At 33.7% G+C, this 22,519-nt stretch overlaps 1 protein-coding gene across 3 annotated transcripts; it reads right to left on the bottom strand.

Moving 5' to 3' along the window:
• Positions 1-1,046: 1,046 nt before the first annotated feature.
• Positions 1,047-18,272, bottom strand: LOC140772218 (uncharacterized). Of its 3 annotated transcripts, none has more exons than XM_073114173.1 (11): positions 18,088-18,272; positions 17,914-17,996; positions 14,994-15,138; positions 14,557-14,683; positions 14,237-14,476; positions 13,596-14,158; positions 13,396-13,521; positions 10,457-10,541; positions 10,247-10,302; positions 3,654-3,708; positions 1,047-1,373 (listed from the first exon to the last, which is right to left on the bottom strand). In XM_073114173.1, the coding sequence occupies exons 1-11, from the start codon at positions 18,229-18,231 to the stop codon at positions 1,333-1,335; spliced, it is 1,665 nt and encodes a 554-aa protein (XP_072970274.1). In that variant the 5' UTR covers positions 18,232-18,272; the 3' UTR covers positions 1,047-1,332. The 3 variants fall into 3 exon arrangements, with proteins under 3 accessions (XP_072970274.1, XP_072970275.1, XP_072970276.1); XM_073114174.1 differs by having other exon boundaries at positions 13,396-13,488; XM_073114175.1 differs by lacking the exons at positions 17,914-17,996; positions 18,088-18,272 and adding an exon at positions 17,714-17,810.
• Between the last annotated feature and the right edge of the window lie 4,247 nt (positions 18,273-22,519).

Here is a 22,519-nt window from a genome sequence, read left to right as displayed (position 1 = left end):
CCCCTTATGTCAAAAGAAAATTATCGTTCACTATAACTTAATACGTAGGAGCAAAATTATGTTTCATCTTCCTAGTTAAGACAGACTAACAATTGTAATTTAGTTTCGACCAACGTGGTAAAGTGTAATTTCCTCAAAAGTAAAAAATCATCGTTATCTAACAGACACTCATTTGAGTCAAATCGATAGTAAAAGGGTGTTCGACACAACAAACACAGTTAGTTTTTCCTTTGTAAATTAGGCCTGTTTTGGTTTTTCCCTTACATGATAGAGAATTTTTATTATTTTCTTCCAACTTCATCTCAGTCCATATAAGAGAGAGAAAGAATTGTACAAGTCCTTTATTAGCTATAAAAAATACATTTTAAACTCGATTAGACATGCTAGAATTCTATAATAATATAAAATTTTCTTCTCATTCATCCAGTAAAAGGAATAACCAATTGGACATACAAATAATCCATATTAATTAAAACTCATCTTTTTCTTTCTGTAACCAATTACTAGTTCCAGATCACAGTTATTAAACATGTGTATTTTTGCGAGTTTCACAGTTTTATTACATATAGGTATCGAATACTTACATTTTCTGTTTCATAATTTTATTATGTAATTCCCAGATATTGAACACTTGTGCTTTTATGAGTTTCACAGTTTTATTACATAATTTGCAATTATTGAACACTTGTATTTTTTATTTCGTAATTTTACTACGTAATTCACAATTATTAAACACTTGTATTTTTGCAAAATTTGTACTTTGTTTACCTAGTTCCTAGTTTGTCCTAGTGTGTAGGTCAAAATTAATCTATGAAATTTATAAGTTTACCTATATAAGTTAGTAAAATTATTTTGGCCTATTAATTTAATATACCTTTTTTCTCTAAAAAAACATATTTTTTACTTTTTCATATTACATCAAAGGTAATAATAACATTCTTAGCCTAGTTTACAATCAAATGCCACATTTTCCTTATCCTAATTTAAGCTATCTAAATCATGACTAAGAAATAGGGCTAGCTAGTCATATTTTAAACTCAAACAAAACAGAGCTCATTGGATGCATCACTCATCAATACAAAACACAATTCTCAGCAGTGTTGCTAGTATATTAAGAAGTCAAATGTACAAATGATGACACAGGAGAAGCAGAAAAACATCCAACTTAAATAACTTAGAGGGAAACCACAGTCAAGTGTGATACTTGTGGTGATCTAGAAAGATAAACAGGTAGTTGTGTGGTTCGTCTGTGCGCGAAATTTACAATCCATCACTGGCCATCTTCAGAAATGTGGTAGGATGATAACTGATTGTAAAGTTCCTAGATGTTCTTCACAGGAATTTCCTCTTTTTAGCAGGTTCTGATTTACTTCCTGCTAGCAACGAAGGAAAGAAACTTCACTCAGGCAGAGCAGATGAAATATTTCTACTTCTAAGAATTCATGCAGCATAAAAACATGAAAGATACTAATAATGTCATGCGATTGCTAGACAAATGCTTAGAGGACATTGAAATATGCATGCTCAATGTATACTAATTGTCTGGTACTATAAGGATCTGTTGCATTTAGAGCAAATCAAAGAGGTTTTGATTTTATGTCCAACACAATAGGCATCCCACAGGTTATGCTGCTGTCAGATGTGGGGCTTGGAGAGAAATCAGTTATATGTATGTCTGATATTTTGGTTTATATGTGGTAGATTCTCATGATGTATATTTCATGGGATTGTAGTGGTGGTTTTTTTTGGCTATGCGACACATATTGAGGGTGGATATTATTTTGGTAGTAATGTAATAGATAGGCGGTAGATATTATTTTGGTCGTGATGTAAAAGTTGTCTGAGACAAGTTGGGGGAAAAGTTTGTAATGAAACAGGATGCTATGCATCTTTTAGTCAGAAAAAAAGAAAGAAAAAGAAATCAGTTATATCCCCATTATAGAGGAATTGTCTCCCAGGCTCAGAACTCATGATCAAGTAGATGTAAGGAGACAAGCCATGTCATCTCACTAAGTGATGCCCTCTAAGCAATGAGGGTCCAAGATATTTATCAAAATGGTTTCCATATCTAACTCAATGAACAACACAGAAAAGTTGGCGAAGAACATCCACTGCAATGGATTCTAGTAGATCTATAGATTTGCAAGGGTGTACAGGATCAAAATGTGCTACCATAATGCAGAAATATTACAGAACTATTCTATAAAATATGAATTGCTTTATTTAAATTAATCCAAGAGGGCCACGCATAGAGAGCCTTGTTTACAGTTCTCAATATGGAGTTGAGGAATTCCTGATAATATAAAGAGATACTAAGCTATCCAACTTTATGTTATAGGCCCCTCAACATGCTAAATTTCAGATGTCTTTCAAGGATGACTGCGTGAACAAGAAATTCCAGCATGCTCCAACTTTCTTTTTCTTTTTTCTCCAAGCTACACACTAACTTAAACCTTAAGGGGCATGCATCCACTACATGAAATGCTAAACCAAGGCCACCATGGGAAATCGGAAATTAAACTAAGTCTAGTAGATCGATGCATATCTAGCCATTTACTCACTGATAGCCTGATAAAATACATTTAAAAAGCTGTTCGACAAATTATACAAGAATTTTGAGCTTCACGATTATCTTGTGCAGGAAATAATACAAGTTCTAGAAACATCCTAGCAAAACTTAGAGATTGGATGTCAAAAGAAAAAAGTAGCATGTGTATAATATGCACTAGGGATGGGCACGGTCAGCTAGTGCCAGCACAAGCCTTAAATGATATGGAGCGACCATGCTCATTTCTTAAAGACACTGCAAGACTTGTGCTCAGCTCTGGCCAAAACCAAGCTTAGCTCTGCCCTGAATATGAGACCTCAGGTCCAACAATACCAACATCAGCCTACTTTGTTGGACAGTAAGGTCCAAATATTATCTTGTTTAAATAGTCCTGTTTCTAGGGTGGACACCACATATAAGGTAAAATACAATGGTCTGCCACTGTTGGGCTCTTACAATCTAACTATTGTAGGCTTCCTAATGTCTGATCTAATTTTAACAAAAAGTCTGCATTGACAATCCTACACCTACGCTAACCTAATTTCTGAGTTGGATAAACTCACATGAATAGAAGCTACTCAAAGCAATCTAATTTAGCATATTTACTAGTCAAAAAAAGAAAAGAGGTCACAATGACTGCGTGTAAATTACATGGAATATTATATTATCTTGTTTAAATAGTCCTGTTTCTAGGGTGGACCATATATAAGTTAAATACAATGGTCGGCCACTGTTGGGCTCTTATAATCTAATTATTGTAGGCTTCCTAATTAGAAGGCTGATCTAGTTTTAACAAAAACTCTGCATTGACAATCCTACACCTACGCTAACCTAATTTCTGAAAGTTGGATAGCCAACTCACATATTTACTCAAAGCAATCTAAGTTAGCATATTTACTAGTCAAAAAAAGAAAAGAGGTCACAATGGCTGCGTGTAAATTACATGGAAGATACGACATCCAATATCAGTATAGATGACCTCAATAAATGTAATCTGTGTTAAGAGGGACAAATAAAATATCAACATCCACAAAAGAATATACCAATAAACATTTTCATAAAATCTTCCTCCAATTTTGACATGATGATAGTGAAACAAACAAACCTTTGTTTGGGGATTTCAACGAGTCCGCACCAGAAATACCAATAATAGAACCATCCTGGAAAGCAAAGAGTTAAAATTGTGAAGGGCACAAAATAGCTTATGAAGAAAGTCCTTTATCAGCAGATTTACTTAAAAGTAATAGGCATGATAACAAATGATGGAACCAATCAAGAATGAATGATGTGACAACTACACTTCTTCCAGCAAGAGTATATTGTAATTCTTTTCTAACTCCGGAATCATGGAAAATGGTTCTTTTAGATTAAAATTCAACCTCTCTATACAAAAATCCTGCAAGTTGGATTATGATCTGCAGCTGTGGCAGAGCGATGATTTTTTATGTTGGAGGAAGCAGAAGAGGGGGAGGAACAGGGAGTAAGGGGTGATGGTGGTTAAAAGACTTCAGCATTTCAGCATTTCATTTTCCATAGATTCGAACAAGATCTAATCTACATGTAAGAAAAACAAGATCAACAAATCTTCAAATTACCACATTACAGTTTTCTAGGGAAGTTTACTGCATTAACTCTTTGCCACTAGAACAGCTAGAATAGTGGTATCCTGGGGACCTGGCAGGAGACATGCCACATAACACAAGTCTTCTTGCCGCATAATATAGTCATGGTGCCATGACTAAGGCACTGAGTAGCAGAGAAATGCATAACAGGCAGATGGAGGTGTAGGTCAAAGACAGGGAGAGAGAAATAGGTGATGAGTTATGGCAATGGTGCAATGAGGGTACAGTAGTTGACAGAGATGGTAATGATGGTGTTGCTGCTAAGGCATGGATGTAAGAAGAAAGAAGAAAAGAGGTAAAGTAGTTTCCATCGTATTAGCACCTTAGCTGACTCAAAACTAACCAAAACTCTATTGAGTCTGTAATATTCACACAAAAAATAGGCTGTCGCATGTGAAGCACTTGCATCATCATTCTCCTCCTCATTTCCTTCTCTTCTCTTCTTTTCTTCTCTGACTCGGATTAGAGCCGATCACTGAAATCCTAGAAGGCCAACTATAAATAAAAAAAAGCAACCCCTCCTCGAGGGGCATCGGAGCTTCCTTCTCCTTCTCTCTCTTCCTCTTCACTGTCCTATTTTTTCTTCATCACTGAAGTCGTCGTCATCGTAATTGGGACACTGGAGCGCCGCTGGAGCAAATTACCATCACTAAATGAGTTGTCGGTGAGTCCTCTCCCATCCCACAAATTTAATTTGGATTCAACAAGGTAGATTGAAAATACAAAAAATTTGGGCGTCTGCAGTTTCGGCAAAGCTCGTCGACGACTTTGGGTCACCACTGCCCTTTTACTAGAAGTTTTGCATAGTTGGCCTTGTGTCATGGGTACTTCCTTTAGAGCCTTGTGGCTCAAATCACCACCGGCCTTGGACTTGATATTAACCATCGACGATCGACTTGACCTCCTCCTTTCTCAACTACGTGGCTGCGACAGTGAGGAGCCGTCAGTGCTGTCGGAGGATCTTTGACGGCGGTGACAATCGATGGTTCTTCTTGCTCTCTCTCTCTTCTTCTCCCTCTCTCTCTTTCTCTCGTCGGTCCCTTCAAGAATAGAGAAGGCAAAACTCGAGCAACCCGAGTCTCAACTTCATCCCTTAAGTAAAGGATTTCGGTCCAGTTTGGATCTCGAACCCAAAGGACCCAACCAGACTCAATTAGTTTCAATGAGATTGGGCCTAGTTTTATAAACCCTTGTTTTCTCAAAATATATTTACTTTACTGGAAAGTAATAAATAGTAAGTTAAGTAATAAATCCTTTGATATTGTTAGTTGACTAAGATTGGCCTTCGGCCCCCTACAAATAGAAAAACTTCAATCATTTCTGTTTGATTAAGGGGATAAAAAAAAAATGAGACCCGCCTCCGTTCTAGGTACTCCATTCGAGGAGCAAAAAAACTTTCTGATCATTTTGCTCAACCAAAGTCTTTGGAGTTGTACGCATCATGGTCATCGTTCCATCCTTAATGTTAACGCTCTGTCCAAGCTCTTCGACCATCCCCTTTTTTAGAGACCATGAACATGAGTTTCCATTGGAAAAAAAGGTGATGACTCCTCTCCCTTTTCGAAACCCCATTTATATTGGATTTCTAGGTGGGCTCTATAACCCAGCCCAAACCTTTGGGCTTGAATTAACCTATATTAATAAATTCATTAGATTTAAATTCAGAAACTTTGGTTATTATTAATTAAAATAATGTTTATTTGTGGATGAAGGTAAGAATTTGCACTTGTATCAAATTTTTAAAAAAAAACCTAACCCAAAAAATTTATTCTCCCAATGCTGAAAACACCTCCTTCCTCTCTCTCTCTCCTCTTCTTCGTTCTTTCCCCGTTGGAGTTGCATCCTCGGATCGAAGCGTCGGAGCAATCAAAGGACGTAACTCAACTCGTCATTAAGTCCTCTCCCACCTCATAAATTTAAATAGATAAGAAAGTAGTTTGAAAATATCTAATTTTATTGTGCTCGTGGCTTTGTCAATGAATTTGGCTGGCCAGTAGCTTTGAAATGTTGCCACTTGTGTAACAGAGTCTTGCATTGTTAGCCTTGTGCTGTTAGAGCTCTCCCTTTAAATCCTTGTGGCTCGGGTGGTTGTAGAGGCGAGCTTCATGGTCATCAACCATGGAGTAGTGCTTGTCGGTGTCGGCCGCTCGCTCATGGACGTCTCGTAGGAGTCGTCAAGGTCGCGAGGGTAGCGTGGATGTCTTTAGCATAACCCACTGACAGCGCTATTACCCGCGATAAGCCAGCACATTCCTCTCCTAAAAGAGAGAGAGAGAAGGGTTGGGTTAGGCTAAACCCAATCAGTTTGGGTTTTAGGTCCGAGTTTAGATTTCGGATCTAAGGTAGACTTGACCCAACTAAATGGATATTAGTTGGGCTACTAGCGGTCCAATCGATTAATAGAAATATGTGGGCTGTAGGCCAACCCAACCCTTTGGGCTTAGTCTAGCATATTTGAACAATTTCATTAGTTTTAAATTTCAAAAATTATAATATTGGTTAAATTTGAACAATTTAAGGTGGTGACTTTTCTTAGCACGTGAATTAAATATTAGTCATTTCACCTATACATGGTTGAATAGTTTACTCACATCTATATTTGTCTAGTACTTCATGCTTTTTACCAAATTACATATTTTTTTGTGTGCAAATTAAATATTATACTTCTGTGAGCAAATTAAATATTATATTCTCTATAAAATATATGACTTAGTACATTGCTATACTTCGTGCAAATAGCAATTTTTATTGAACCTAAATATTAGTGAAAAAATGAAATTGATAAATGGAATGACTTAGAGAATAGTCCAGGCATAGATCATTTGTGAATTTTTGTAGTGACTCAAATCTACCTGATAATATAAGAGATTGTCCTATTTTAGATCACTACGGTAAGTTTCTTAGATGACTCTGACGGGATTAGGGAACAATCTCATATTAGATCGAAACTTTCTACGGTGATTCTAATTCTATCAATGATTAGTGAAAAAAAAAACAGAGTGTGTTTATCACAAAATGACACCTCCTAATAACCCTAATTTATAGATTAGATATGAGAAAAAATTTTGAGCTTCATCTCGATGTGACTTTTAGTAGTTGTGGATCCACGAGGTGATGTGATTCAGACCACACTAAGTCATCTCGTGCATGGATACGACCTATGGACCCCTTTCATGTTTTGGTTTCTTAGTTTTTTTTAAGAATAAGAATTCTGGCTGTTGCGTTTGAATACGACCTCCCTGTGTTCGAACAAACAGGGAGGTCGTATTCAAACGTCTGCATACATTCGCACAAACAGAGAATGCAAATTACCCGTTTGAACAGAAGAAGTCGCGTTTGAATGCCTGCATACGTTCGCACATATAACGAATGTAACTTACCCATTCAAACACGCTCAGCGAGAATGCACTGTTTCTAGATTTATCATTTGTTTGCTTGTTAGGTTAGCCTCTTAATATGTGGAAAGCAATCTTATTGGGTATCAAGGAATATTGAGTAAACATTTCTTCTTCCTCTACTCTAAATCTTCTCCCTCCTCACTCAAACCCTAGCCGTGTGCCACGTCGACGTCAGTTACTCCTAGCCTCCCTCGACTGTCTGGTCCTCTCTCATCCTTAGGATCTCGACCACCTCCTTCTCCCTTTTTTCTCACCCAACAGCACCTTATGCAACTATTCCATCACCCGTCATCTCCCACCACCCTAACTTTGCCTGTTTTTGCCCTAGCTGCAGTCCGAATCTACCAAGGTCATGAATATCAAAAACGTAGATCAAGAAAATAAGGAACAAACTAATCTGGTTTCGTAATTTTTTAACTATGGGAAAATATTTAACGAAAATTTCTCCGATTGTGCGTACTGCTTCCCTACATCCGAGCTTGACCGGGTAGCTGATGTCGGTTCATAACACAAGGTATTGACCCAACTGAAATATATGACATTATTAAGATTAAAATATTCAACATACCGACATTAAGCATGTTATAAGATATAATTTACATCATTATTATTCATGTCGCTATTATAACTATTGATATAAGCATGCTTAGTAAATTGTCATTCTATATCGTTGGATTTGAATTTATTTAAAGTTATGTCTGTAAATTTTGAATTTACTTAGCTTCGAAGTAGATTCCACTCACTAAGTTTTGGCTCATGAGATTCCTCTTCTAACATTTCAAGTATTGGTCAACATAGTGACTGAGCGAGATGCACCGAAACCTTTACTTCCACTTAGAATTTACCCTTTTATCTTACGGTTGCATTAGTAGCAAATGAATCGATCGAGAAAAGAGAATGGAAGAAACACTAGACATATCCCATACTTCTCACTCCCATCGACCATTCATTTGATGCTCTGCTCTCGAAAAGATCAAGCAGACTCATCAAGACTCGGCCATTTGTAAGAGAATGAGTATTCATATATCTCCTCATAGCAGCATTCGGCTGCTCCAATAGGCTTCCCTCGCTCAACCTTTATATTCTAAACTATCTATTATCTTAGTTTGGTTGGAGTTACATTAGTATTGATATTTAGTCATTTCTATTATTGTTGGAGTGTATTTATTAGAGTTAAATATCCATATTAAATTTCTTGTCATTATGAAATTAGAAATATTATTTGTTGAGGCTTCATGTATCTCAATATATTAAGCTATATCGCCGGTCATGATTCCGATTTCGGGTCGTGAGAGACAATATTACTTGGTTTTTTAAACCTTATATGGATGATGTATATAAGCATTAAAAAATCTAATATTTAAGGCCATTTTTTATCATCTTGGAGAGTTTTTTTGAAAAGCTTATCAGCTTCAGATGGAAGGTGCTTCAACCATTAATCTACACATCTTCAGTTTTCATATCGTGGAGCATAATGTTTCAAGGGTTACTACAAAGAAAGCCAGATCATTAATATTGAAAACCAATCATGGAAAGCAATGAATCATGGGTTTGAACGAGCAAAACAGTTTTAAATATAGTCATGGGTATTAACGGGTATCTGTAAGTGTGTCTTGTAAACTGCAATATTTGATTAGTTATTGGTTTCAGATCCGAGTTTGGATCAATAATTTTTTATCCAATTTTAGGTTTTTTCATGTAAAAAACCTGATGTTCATCTTTAGTTATTTCTGCTTTATTATTTATAATATTTTAATAAACAAGGGCTCAAAATCGTGCATAGGGTTTTTAAGTTTGTCATATTTAGAAGGGAAAAAAAATCAATATAGCTAAAGATAATATTAAGTTTATGAAATCAAAGAAGAATAGTCAGGTTGCTTTGAAAGCAGGAAAAGTACTTTATCCCCACTTGATCCTATTGTTGTATCAAACAGGTTGCTTTTTGTGAGATAGCAGATGAACAGACTTGTGATGTGGAAGTCTTTGGACTATTCCCAGTTATCCTCTAATTGTTTCTGTTCAATCGTCAAAGTAATAGGCTGGTGATAAAATAACCTCAGTAATTCGCTTCCAGGCTGGGCCTTAAGTAATTTTCACCGGCATGACACCAGTAAAACAAAGTTGTAAAGACAAATAAGAGGACTGCCGTCAAGAAGTCATGATGATATTCAAATATCACAGGATTGCTTAGTGACCTATGGTTCTGAAGATCATATCTCGATCTCCTAAAGATTCTCCTGACATAATTTCAATTAATGTAGATTCTAAGTATTATGTTTAATCTGTCTACTCGATATTATAGATTTATTTCAGTTTCCTACGTTTATAGACTGTTAAAAGATCTTCTTTAGAAAGAAATATATGTACTACTATCTATAAATTAAACTTGCCCCCGAACACAGTTTCCTTTGGCATACTTCAATAATCATTTTTTCCTGAAAACTGTTTCATATTAACAATAATGTGAGCAAAAGATGCCAAAGAAAATGACTGATGGTAAATTGTTGAACCATTATCTCTATAAATGCAAAGGCCAATGTTCAATTCCACATTAACAATAATGTCAGCAATTGATGCAAAAGAGAAATTGCTTGTACATTGTTGAACCAATATAATGATAAATGCAAAGGCTAATGAAGTAAATAAATGAACCGCATAGAGAGAAGTTAATCACAAACCGCGTCATAGATTATTTGTTGGTACCCCTTAGTTAAAGCAGGGACTATCACTCGACCTACAAAAAGGAATAACTCTTAATAAGCAACCAAAGTTAACCCTAAACATGTCAAGTGGAAGGAAATATGTTTGGGAAAGCTATCCTTCTATTAAACGCAAATTTTATCTGATCTAGATCTTCTCAAATTAAGAAATTTAAATGCAAATTTTACCTGATCTAGATCTTTTCAAGTTAAGAGATTCAGGCGAAGCAATAGACAATTGCATGGCCTTATGTCGCGTAAGTGGAGATTGAACCTAAAAAATGTCCCAAAAAAAAAAAGTGATTTCATATACACAATTAATGGTAAATCATATAAACTGAAAGATAAATACTAAGAAAATATACGGAATCAATTTAACTTGGGAACTTTTAGTCTACCTCTAATAATTGTGGAAATAAATGAAAGTTTAATGCTCATATAAATTCTCATATGATTCCAACTGAAACTTTAAAGTACAAAAACAACACTTGGTATACTAGATTTTGGGAATCACCAAATATACATTAAGCAAAAAGTAGAAAAGGCATAAAGGAAAGGCTAGGGTTTCAAGAGAAGCTTGAGGGGCATAATTTGGGGGTTATCTCCCACCCAATTGAGATGTGAATGCCTGTACAAGTGTACATTGAGTCCCTCTCCTTCATTTTCAGTTGAGGGCACAAAGGTTACTTTTCTGTTGTATAAAAACTTTCGTCTAGAGAAGGGAAAATAAATAGAGACAGGAGAGGAAGTGGTCACAATAATGCAGAAGAATGAACAAGAATGAGGTCAGAACTTGTAGGTGGTGGACAAGTGGCAGAGCTGCAGAAAGAAGGAAGAAGGAGAAGTAGGGAAGAGAAAATGAAAAGAAAAGAATTTCTGCTTTTATTGTTTGCTAGAATATTGTGTGTGTAGAGAGAGGAGAGAGAGGGAGAGAGAGAGAAGGGAAAATAAATAGAGACAGGAGAGGAAAATAAATTTAGGGGTTATCTCCCACTCAATTGAGATGTGAATGCCTGTACAAGTGTACATTGAGTCCCTCTCCTTCATTTTCAGTTGAGGGCACAAAGGTTACTTTTCTGTTGTATAAAAACTTTCGTGTAGAGAAGGGAAAATAAATAGAGACAGGAGAGGAAGTGGTCACAATAATGCGGAAGAATGAACAAGAATGAGGTCAGAACTTGTAGGCGGTGGACAAGTGGCAGAGCTGCAGAAAGAAGGAAGAAGGGAGAAGTAGGGAAGAGAAAATGAAAAGAAAAGAATTTCTGCTTTTATTGTTTGCTAGAATATTGTGTGTGTAGAGTGAGGAGAGAGAGAGAGAGAGAGAGAGAGAGAGAGAGGGAAAATAAATAGAGACAGGAGAGGAAAAAGACATGTTCGAGTCCATATAGTGTAGTGATCATGAAGACTCCAACTGAAACTGTGAAAAGCTCCCCTGGGAAGGATGCGGTCAATCTACTACATAGTACATATGTTGTAGGCATGCAAAAAAGCAGTCTAGCAGTACAAATGTTAAAGTAGCATACATATAATCAAAGTAAATATTATGTTGAATACTTGAATATCCTTTAAATAATAAACAGATAAATAGGTAAAGGTAGCTATAAAAATATGTAGAGAATCATCTTCTTCATCAAACTCCTATCCATGAAAGGGATGGTACTTTTACAATCATATAATTGTTCAAGTACACTAATAAGTAAATATTTCCAAGATATATAATGTCATTTACAATCCACCAACAAGATATTAATTATCAAAAAACTTACAAAGAAACATAATATGTCAACAATATAGTTTATAGTTGTCATAAGGATATGCATGTGACGATATATGCATATGAAGGCCATATATAGTTAAGCAGCACATAATGATAGCATAATGGTTTTGTAAGGAGACTAACCCTCACTGGGTTAAGCGATAAGTGATGATGTCACGACAAAGAAGATAAGTATAAGAAAAGGAAAGTACTGAAGGACAAGTGGAGGTCTGTCAAAGAACAGTATGAAAAGCGACATGTTGGCAATGTTTGTTGAGCTTAGGTGTGTCTTACATTTCACTTGTCTCTTTTCCATCTTAGCCCGCATTAAGGATAGTTCCATCACACATACCCTCGATCCCATTGATACATTCACTAGGCAATCATCTGTTTCCTAGAGAACCCCAAAATAACTCTCTAGGATCTATCCTCTTTGGTTTCCCAAATATAAATCAAAATATATTCAACATGAATCTATCTGCTCTTCCTAGACATTGTTTTCAATCTTCTTGATAGATGGACAGTTTCAGTAATTGATTTATTTGACATCTAAGTAAATAGATTTTCAAATACACCCATTTCACATCTTAGCAAAAAATATGCATAATATCTTGGACAATCTTTCTTTTTTTGTACTCAAGAGTTAAGAGTAAAAAGTGGATCTGAACTTTTAAGAAGATCATTAGGAAAGTTATTTCCATTTTAAATTTGAACTCATATAATACTCCCACTGTTAATGTCCTAAAGGCATGTAAAAGTTATGCACAAAAATCTGAATGTTAGTTAAGAAGAATGACCAATTTACTAGAAACTAAGTTGCATAGATAATCTCGAAGCAGGTTAAGTGCATCACTTACGGCTGTCAGCCTGTCACAACATGATCTTCTGTAAGAACCATAAAATATGCTCCTCATAATAGAACTACATGCATATAGTCATTACTCATTATTGCATACTTGGGTAGCATGTCTGACATTCACAGGCATGTTAATAAATAACTGTATATTAGTAATTCTACATAATGCTTCAATACTGTGTTATATATGTCTATACTGAAACAACTGTTGTTTATGAATGATAAGGTTGGGCACAACAATTTGCTTACAATTTCAACTCCATTTTGATAAAAAACAAATAAGCTAAAATAGATATATAGTTCCTAAAATAAATAGATAAAGGCATGCTTGAAGCCTTGAACAATGCAGATTAATAACTGTAATATTTTTTTTAACTGGCTCTATTAAGAAAAACATGAATGATGATTCATGAAAGCAACTGCAATCCAGTCAAAAAATGCCCCCAAAGAAAAAGAAATACATCAAGCAATAAGAACAAGGTTATTTGTCATATATAAATTAATGTTGTAACTTACATATGAAGATGATCTTTTAGTTCTCCTACCCATAGCGTGTGATGCCTGATCCCTGCTCTTTTCCTCCACTTCCAGAACTTCAGAATGAACTGCCTGTTTTGGAAAACATTTCATCTTTGCCCAAATCTGGTAAAAGTTATATAATTTATCTAACTTAATGAGGATTCTTTTGAAATTCAGGTCAATTCAACATTAGGTACCTTCGTGGATTTAAAACTTGATAGCTCCCCTTCAACATGATGACAATAATTTTCTTGACGTAAGGAAAATGAGGAAGACACATCTTCTTTTGTCAGCAACAGGATTTGTGATCTTGTTCTAACACCTTCCATTCTAATTGAACCCTTCAGCAATTCTTTGGCATCAGAACTAAGAGTTGGTTTAGCAACATCACCTCTGGCATTCACTGGAGTTGCATCAAAACTTTCTGGATCTTTCTGTTTTAAAGGAGTGCCTGAATTATGTGTATTCGCCACTCTAGATTTTTTGTCCTGATATTCTCTTTGTAATGAAAAATTTCTCAGTTCTTGGCCAAGTTTAAGATGTGAAGTATCTGCATCTTTTGGTGATGACTTCACAAAAATATTTTCACTCCCTGATTCTGCTGGGTTTACAGAGTTTTCTGCACTTGAGCTCCCTTCTACAAAATGAGGCATTTGATGAATGACTCCGTTGTCTACTAAACCAGAGTTGACCAAGTGACAGTCCTTCTGCCCTCCTACATGAGTCAATGAACATTCCTCCCGGAATGTAGACCTGGTACCTGCAAGACCACCTGAATCAATATGCAACAAGGATTCATTTGAGACGCTCTAAAGTTAACAATCTTCTAGAAAATGACCTGCACACACATCATCTCTACCAGACACTACTTCAGAATCGTCAACTGCATGGCCTTCAAAATCATGACCAACCAAGGTAGCAACCCTTCTTCTATTATCAATATCATCATTAAGACAACCTATGTTCAGTTCAAGTCCACCACCAAGTATTTGTGTTTCCTTTGGCAAGCGTGAAGAACTTTGAAATGTAGAGTTTCCAGAAGTAAGATCAAAGAGCTTTTTCAAACAATCAACAAAGCCTGCCAGTATAGTTAACAAGGAATAAGAGAACCCACCAATTAAAAATCATGCAATTGAGTTGCAAAATGTGAATCCTTGCCTCCAACTAGCTCACTGGCACCAGAGAACCTTGCTGGAGATCTTGTAGGATTCAAGTTTTTACTGAAATATTCATCTGCATAGTAATCCCAATTATAAGGAAATCCAATCAGGAAGTGGTTGCTCACCTGTAAACATCATGAGATAGGCGAAACATATAAACCTTAAATTAGATCACCAGATACTTGCACACACACATATATATAAATATTTTGCATTTGTGCTAAATCCTAACTTGACTCTTTCTTTGTAAAATACAAGTGGCATGACCATGCTTCAAGCTTAATAATGCTTGAAGAGAACGAATTTGCACATTGACAAGTCAAAGCTAACTGAATAAGATGCTAGAGAAGGAAAGACTACACAAAGAATAGCACATGAGCGATCATTTTAAATACTTTCTGAAAAGAAATAGTAATATCAGAAATATCTACAAACCTCAGGAGGAAAACCATTCTCATGCATACGGTCTTTGTTTACCATGCCCTGAATTATAACAGTGACCCCATCTGCAGTCTCAAGAGTGTATGCATTGCATCTTTTAACAATAGGTGCAGAAGTGAAAATTCTAATTGCGTGTTTCCTGTAGATGAGAAAAGAGCAATCATAATACATAAAAAGATTCGTCATACTGTTGACAGTAGAATCAAATACCAACTTTCTTTCATGATGAGAACAAGACCAATGTGCACTCCAAGACACGTATTTCTTTCAGCCAAGATGAGTAAGATGCTTGAAGCTAAAAGACTATTATAATTACTAAAACCTTAGCCCCCATTCACTTCAAAAATAACAAAAATTCTTATTCCAGAATACCTCTTATTTCAAATTAACAACTAAACATTATATTAGTCATATTCCAAAATATAAACACTATTTATCAAAATTACATCATATACCACATACTAACTCAATTATGAATTTACCCTTGATTTGACTATAACCTCTTTTAAATATTTTATTATAACTTATTACTCATCTCTTATCTCTTTCAACATCTTATCATAAATTATTACTCTCCTCTCCTCTCTTTCAAACATCTTACCAATTTCTTAATCATAATTTATCACTAGTCTCTACTCTCTCTCTCCTCTCTTATCATATTTTTTATTTTACACTAAATAAACAAAATTCAACTTAAACAACATAAATGTCAATAATTTAATATTTCATAAAAATAAGCACATTTTGGAAATATTATTATTATTAAATATTATTTTAATTGTATATACTTAAATATAAATATAAATATTATAAAATTCTTAATAATATAGTATTTAATTGGTATAATATTTTTTATAAATTATCTTACTATTAAAATAATTATTAATAACATCAAAAATATAATATTAATAAATTAATATTTTATCAAATTAAATATTTACTCATAGATAAAATAATATATTTACTATTTAAACTATGTATTAACCTAACTAAATATTTATTTCTTTAAATAATAAAATAAGAAATTTGGGAAAAAATTAATAATCTCATGTTTTAAGCTATAAATAAAATATATATTTTCAATGTAGAATAAAATTTTATTATTTTTTACTATAAAATATAATAATATTTGGAAAAATATTTGTATGCCTAACACCCTTGCATTGCATACTTAATTAGTATTGCACACCTATTTTAGCATTGCATATTTAGTTGGCATTGCACACCTATCTTAACATTGACACTGCATACTTAGTTATTAATAATTGTATACCTACTTTAGCATAATAACATTGCACACTAATCTTAGCATTGCATACCTGCATACTTAGTTATACTTCATCTCCCATCAATCTATTTTATATCAAATCGAAGGACATTTTAGTAAGTTTTTCTTATTTACTTTCACTTTATATCACATCAAAAGTAATTCTTACATCATTATTCCAGAATACAATTAAACATAACAATAGTTATTCCTAGAATAAATCCCTTATTTTAGTAATAATAAGTTAGACTTTGCTATTCCTATTCCACTCTATTCTACATGTGAACACAACCTTAGAAAATTTACCAAAAATATGATAGAAATTAGTCTAGGTCCAAGGGCAGAACAAGAATTACTGAAACCAAAAACCAATAAACAAAAATGTACAACCTTGAGAGGAGAAACCTATAAATCATATATAACCTTGCACTGAGAAAATTTACAGTAAAATGACTTTGACTATAACTAAATTAACAAATGTGAATAGTATACCAATAATTTAAATTAATTAAAAAATAATAAAGAAGGCCTTTACAAGTTGGAATACATCAGATAGGTCGCATCGGTATAAAATAAGAGTGCTAGGGTTATAGAAAGATTTCATTCCTCCAAGCATCATCTTTTTACCCTGCTTTTATCCTCCTCTCTCTATCCCTCCCCCAAAGTCGATAAATGGTGAATAGTATAGCAATAGATTAAGTTATAGGCCAGTATAATTAATTAAAGATGCAATAAAGGCCTTATATGTTGGAATACAAGTAGGTCCAATACTCCAATTGATAATTGAAGAAGAGGTTTAGACTTTAGAACTCCCTCCTTCCTCTCTCTTCTTCCTCCTTTCAGTCACCAATCATACTACAGCTGAAATTGGATCATATTCAAATGAGAAGTTGGCATTTGCAAACCTAGTTCCATTTTATCTCTCTCAAACACAAGCTTGGATAGGGCAATCAAATGGATGCTAAGTTCTACGATTCTACCAATATCTGTCTGATAAAAATAAAAGTATCATTTAGACATTACTCATGTAGCATATCAAGGGATTATAAAGACCAGCATGAGGAGAAAAAAAAAAGACAGAAATAGTGGTTAAGTTATGGGTAGTATATTGTTCTTCATAACAAAAATTAATCTACTTGAAAGGCAGACATCTAGAAAGTTAAAACACACGTCCATATAGAAAAGTTGCCGAGATAATGGCAAGCATTCAAACTTACAATAGAAAGTAGAAGATTGACTCAGAGCAGGTGGAGTTGTGCTACATTTTGGAAAAATAAAATGTGTGTTTCATGGTTGAACTACAGAAATCATGAGCTCAACAATTTCTATAAAGATCATGCTGGAAAGTAGATAAAAGAACCAATAAGGCATCATCCACTGCAAATCATGAACAAGAAGGTAACTCGTTCTAAATATAAAGTACTGCAATTGCACTCAAAAATCCTACCACTAATCTAGCAAATTATAAAATCCAAAACGAAAGCAAAGTTCATTCGGTCCCCCAAAAAAAATCGCAACTTCCTTCCAAATGACGCGTCCAGAATTTTCCACTCAAAGAACTACAACTAGAACTATCATGCAACATTTTTTTTAAAACAAATAATATTAAAAAAAAAAACCACAGCAACAATCCCGTGAACGTTTTACCTGCTGGCGAAACCGACAACGGAAAGCCTTTTTGTGCCGCATTCTCCTTCCGCTCTGGCCAACCACCAGTCGCCTAGTAAAACCTAACAACTCCAAAGATCCAAGACAGAGACTTTTTTTGGATCGCAGTCCGGAAAAAAAATTAGGGGGAAAAAAAAAGTATATAAAGCTTACACAGTTCTTATGGGAAGAGACGGCGGCTCCGGACGAGGGGGTTCCGGTGGTGGGGATCGAATGGTTGAGAAATGCAGGGGTCGTAAATGGCCTCGCTTCCTCCTCTTCGCCATTGCTACGTCTAGGGTTCTCTTTTGCCCCCATCGAAACGCCAGAGAGAGAGAGAGAGTGTGTGTGTGTGTGTGTTTGGCGCCAACGAGGGCGGTGTAGTATAAATGTATAATGCGATTCTTTCTTATTCTCGCCCGTTCCTGGGCTTGGTTCAACTGTGGGGTGCGGACTTGTGGTTCGTAAATGGATTAATTTTTCAAATTAGGTTTTTTTTTTCAAATTTATTGGAGAAATAGGTGAGCATTCAAACTTGCTAAGACAAGTTTGTAAAGCATTGAGTGTAATTCACCGTCAAAGTTAAGGATTCTTTAATTAGGTGTTCTCTAGTGTTGTTTTCTTTTAGAAAGATAGAGACTCGCCCTTGATTTTTTGTTAATTTTAAAAGTGTTATGAGATCTTATATACAAATAATTAGGAAGAAAGAAGGGCAAGAAAAACCTCTTCATTTAGATATTCTAGAAAAGAGAGGAGAAGAAAAATCATTTCCCTACCATCAAATATTGTGTCTAGTTGATCACTGAGAGAGGCGAACTAGAAGTAACGGAGAAGGCGAAGTAACGACGGAGGCAACTAGGATTTTTACATGATAAAATAATTATGATCTTTCCTCCTAGTGTTGTTATCTATTATTATCAAGTTGTAACTATAAGTGTAAAGCTACTAATCTTGAGAGCAAATTGCTTTCAGAGAAAGGAGTTTTACCTGTTACTCTAAAGGGGTGTTTAACGACTTTTAAATTACTAGTATAATTACTTATTATTATAGAATTTTAAATTCTAGTTTTAGATTCAAAAATTAGTTTTGATACCTAAATAGAGTAACATAATACTATAATATGAACCCCCAAAGTATTAAAATTTTAGAGTTAAAAAACTTTGTTTGTATTTGTGTAATTTTTTTACGAAATATATCGTGTTATATTTGCTTCATCATCTCCTCCACCTCAACCTTATCGAGCAATTTCAATCCTAACCAATTTAGGTCTCTATAGCTAAACCTAATCTTGAGCTTGCTGGTAGACCTACTATTGTTCAGCTCATGCACATCTATAACGACCCTCGTCGACATCATGCAATCTCTCATTTTTTTAATCTATCTTCTACCTCATTTTTCCTACCAACAAGCATATTAAAGAAGACATGATCATTTTTTTCAATCTCACTATCAACTCGAAGTTAAGAAATGAGATATTATAGTTCCATGTGTATGCATCCCTAACTTGGAATTCTTGTTATACAAATATTTTTATAACTTCTTTAGAAAAATTGTCCATCTTATGTCAGCAATTAACTAAGTAGAATATTTGTAAGAAATTTTAAACTTATTAAAAATATGTGTATCTACTCTAATACTATTATTGTATGATAAGCACTTCTCTTATGCTTATTTTTGCTTAGTTGGGTAAGCAACTAAATTAATAAGCATATTCAAAGTTTTGCTCTTCTTTTGCCAATTTTCATCAAATACTAGAATATTCACACTAGTTGAGCTCAGGATGCTACTTGAGAATCTAGACTTTGAGAGATTTTACAAGGCCTTCTCCACCGCATATATATTGCTCGGGCTATTTGAAAAACCTAGTGTGACTACATAACTCTATAGTTTTGCATGTAATGTATCTCATTCAAGACACCCCACTATCGCCTTACATGAAGGTCAACCCGGCATGCCCAACGCTAATCCTAAATTACAACTACAATCTCTTAGCATGTTGATTGATGCTTCATGGAAGGGTGACTCATATAAAGCAACTGATATTTTTAGTCAACATTCAACTCGGGATATAAACATTTTCAAATTCATCCCTCTGGAAGGCTTGTGACAATGCTTTGAACAATGAGGCCTTAGTTATCCTCCATGGACTTAGGAAACTCCTACTATGAGGGTCGAAGACCGAGTGTGTTAGAGCTATCAACAACCTTACTAAGGAGTCTTACTGAATTATCGCACCGGTGATTAAAGAATGTTCTAAGTGTATTAATATGTACTCTTTCATTCAAATTTTCTTTACAAGTAACAACATTGTTCATGATCTCGTGATTTTAGCTCTCAAAAACATACATTAGCACTAGACTGATCCACCATGACCTTGTTATAAGATGGCGTCTCATTTTAATGAATTGTCTATGGGCTTTATTTGAAAAAAAAATATCCACACATTCTATTTAAAATGATTTTTCTATAAATATATTTTACTATAATCAATGAGATGTTCAATCAATTTCTATAGTTTAAAGATACACAACACTTTAGATCGGAGTATTCAAATATCTTAAATAGTTTGGAGACTCACATATTATCTAATAATTTGATAAATACATATACTTTGCTGAAAAAATAAACACTCTTTTTTACATTTCTAAAGTTCAATGATTATGAAATCAAAATTTTAATATGCCTATTAAATTAGAGTTGATATAATGATTTATAAGTCTGTTGTCTATTCATAAGATAAAAAATGGTTAAATCTTCTCGATATAAAGATTAGACAAATAAGTTAACCCTCCAAATAAAATAATAGACCACAATAAGCTAAATTTATTCTAATATGATGCAATTCTTTTTTGCAAAAACAACTACGAGTTTTCCCATTATTTATCAAGCATTGAATTAACTCCACTATTTTTTATCAAGAGGTTGTAAAATCCAACCATTATAGTAAGTGGTTATCATTTTCTTATCTCATCATTAAAATGATTGACTAGAATAAAACTTAATCACCCATAAATTAAACTAAGTTTATAGTTATATATTAATTATACATAATTACAAGTTCAATTCAAGTCCATATTTGGTTCAAAATATATTTAATTGAAATTAGTTATTTAAAATTCAAATATCAAATGTACATACTTTGAATTCATATACTTTATGTGAAAAATGCTCATAGGATCAAGAATTATCAAAAACGTCATAATTTTGAGTCCTAAAGGACTGCTTTTGGATGAGATAAGAGAGGAGATTTTTATTTGAGTTATTTTGAATAAAATTTTATCTAATCCGATTAGAATTACTAGGATCACAAATATTAGAAGTGATTGGCTGAGAAATAAAATTATTGATTTTAGTATGAGGAGATTTTTCATGATTAAAAAATGAGTTTGGATAGAATTAGAAAGATCAAATTTTAAATTTAATCAAATGTTTGCTTATACTAAAAGAACTTTATTATTATTTATGATAAATCTCTATAAAAAAGAATACTAAGTTTACAAGAGTATAGAATTGAAAAATTATAAAACTGGGAAAAAAGTTTTAGAAATAGTTTTTTCAATCTACAACAAGCTTCTACAGCAAATGTTGAAATTTGGAAGGAGTTTTTCAAGTTTTTAATGTTGCAGTAAAATTTTCTCTAAGTTTTTCTAGTTGAGGTGATCAAAATCAATAGATATTCATCAATATTTATCAAAGACCATCAAAAATAAAATATTAATATTAGTAGTAATCTAAGTTATCTTAATACCTACGACCAAGAGATGATTTTCCAAAACATTCTCTTTCGAAAAAATTTATATATATATTTAAGATCTACATTTAACTATGCTTGGACGAAAAGAATATGAAAGAAAATGAGAGAAAAATAAAATAAGATAATTTTATCTAATCTTGTTTGGAGATACAAGAGAATAGAACACAAAGGGAGAAAAAAAATAGTTTTCTCGTTTTTTTTTCCTCGCCATTTCTCTCTAATTTTATAAGAAGAAAAAACTAAGAGCTAGAAGCCATTTTTGCTACTTTTCTCTCTCTTTTCCTTTGTTCTTTCCTAAATTTCTACCCAATGAGAGAAAATATTTCTCTCATTTTATTTTTCTCTTCTCTTCTCTCATATTCTCAACTAGGGTTAAGGGCAAAAAGCGAGAAGTCAAAAGTTCATGCTAACTTTGGTTGGTTAATCCGATCAGTTTAGATTTGAGTCTTAATCACAAGATTAAAAAAACTCTCTATTATTATAAATTCATATAATAGATCAAGATCAAATAAAAAAAATACTAGCATTAGATAATAAAAAATCATCATATGCATATTTTATTTCTCTTAATTCATATTAAACCAAATCCTCCGTCACATTTGCATAAAGATACATCAGAGTCGTAAAATATTAGTTATAGAACTTGATTTGCATAAAAACACAGAGGATTGTCAATATCATTAAGAAAATCAAATAAATGATTTCATTAATTACCAAAATCGATAGAATTGATCAATGATACCAAAAATATCACATTATTTAAATTTTGGGTTCATCTCACAAAGAAAATTTTATCAAATTAATAATATTGAAAAGACATACCATAAAAGTCATATATTATTACAACACAAT

The sequence above is a fragment of the Typha angustifolia genome, chromosome 12 (genome assembly GCF_048772165.1).
Source record: "Typha angustifolia cultivar Huaian chromosome 12, ASM4877216v1, whole genome shotgun sequence".
In the NCBI taxonomy this organism is placed as follows: domain Eukaryota; kingdom Viridiplantae; phylum Streptophyta; class Magnoliopsida; order Poales; family Typhaceae; genus Typha; species Typha angustifolia.
The sequence above is the reverse complement of the archived record's forward strand: the minus strand, read 5'-3'. Positions and strand labels throughout refer to the sequence as shown.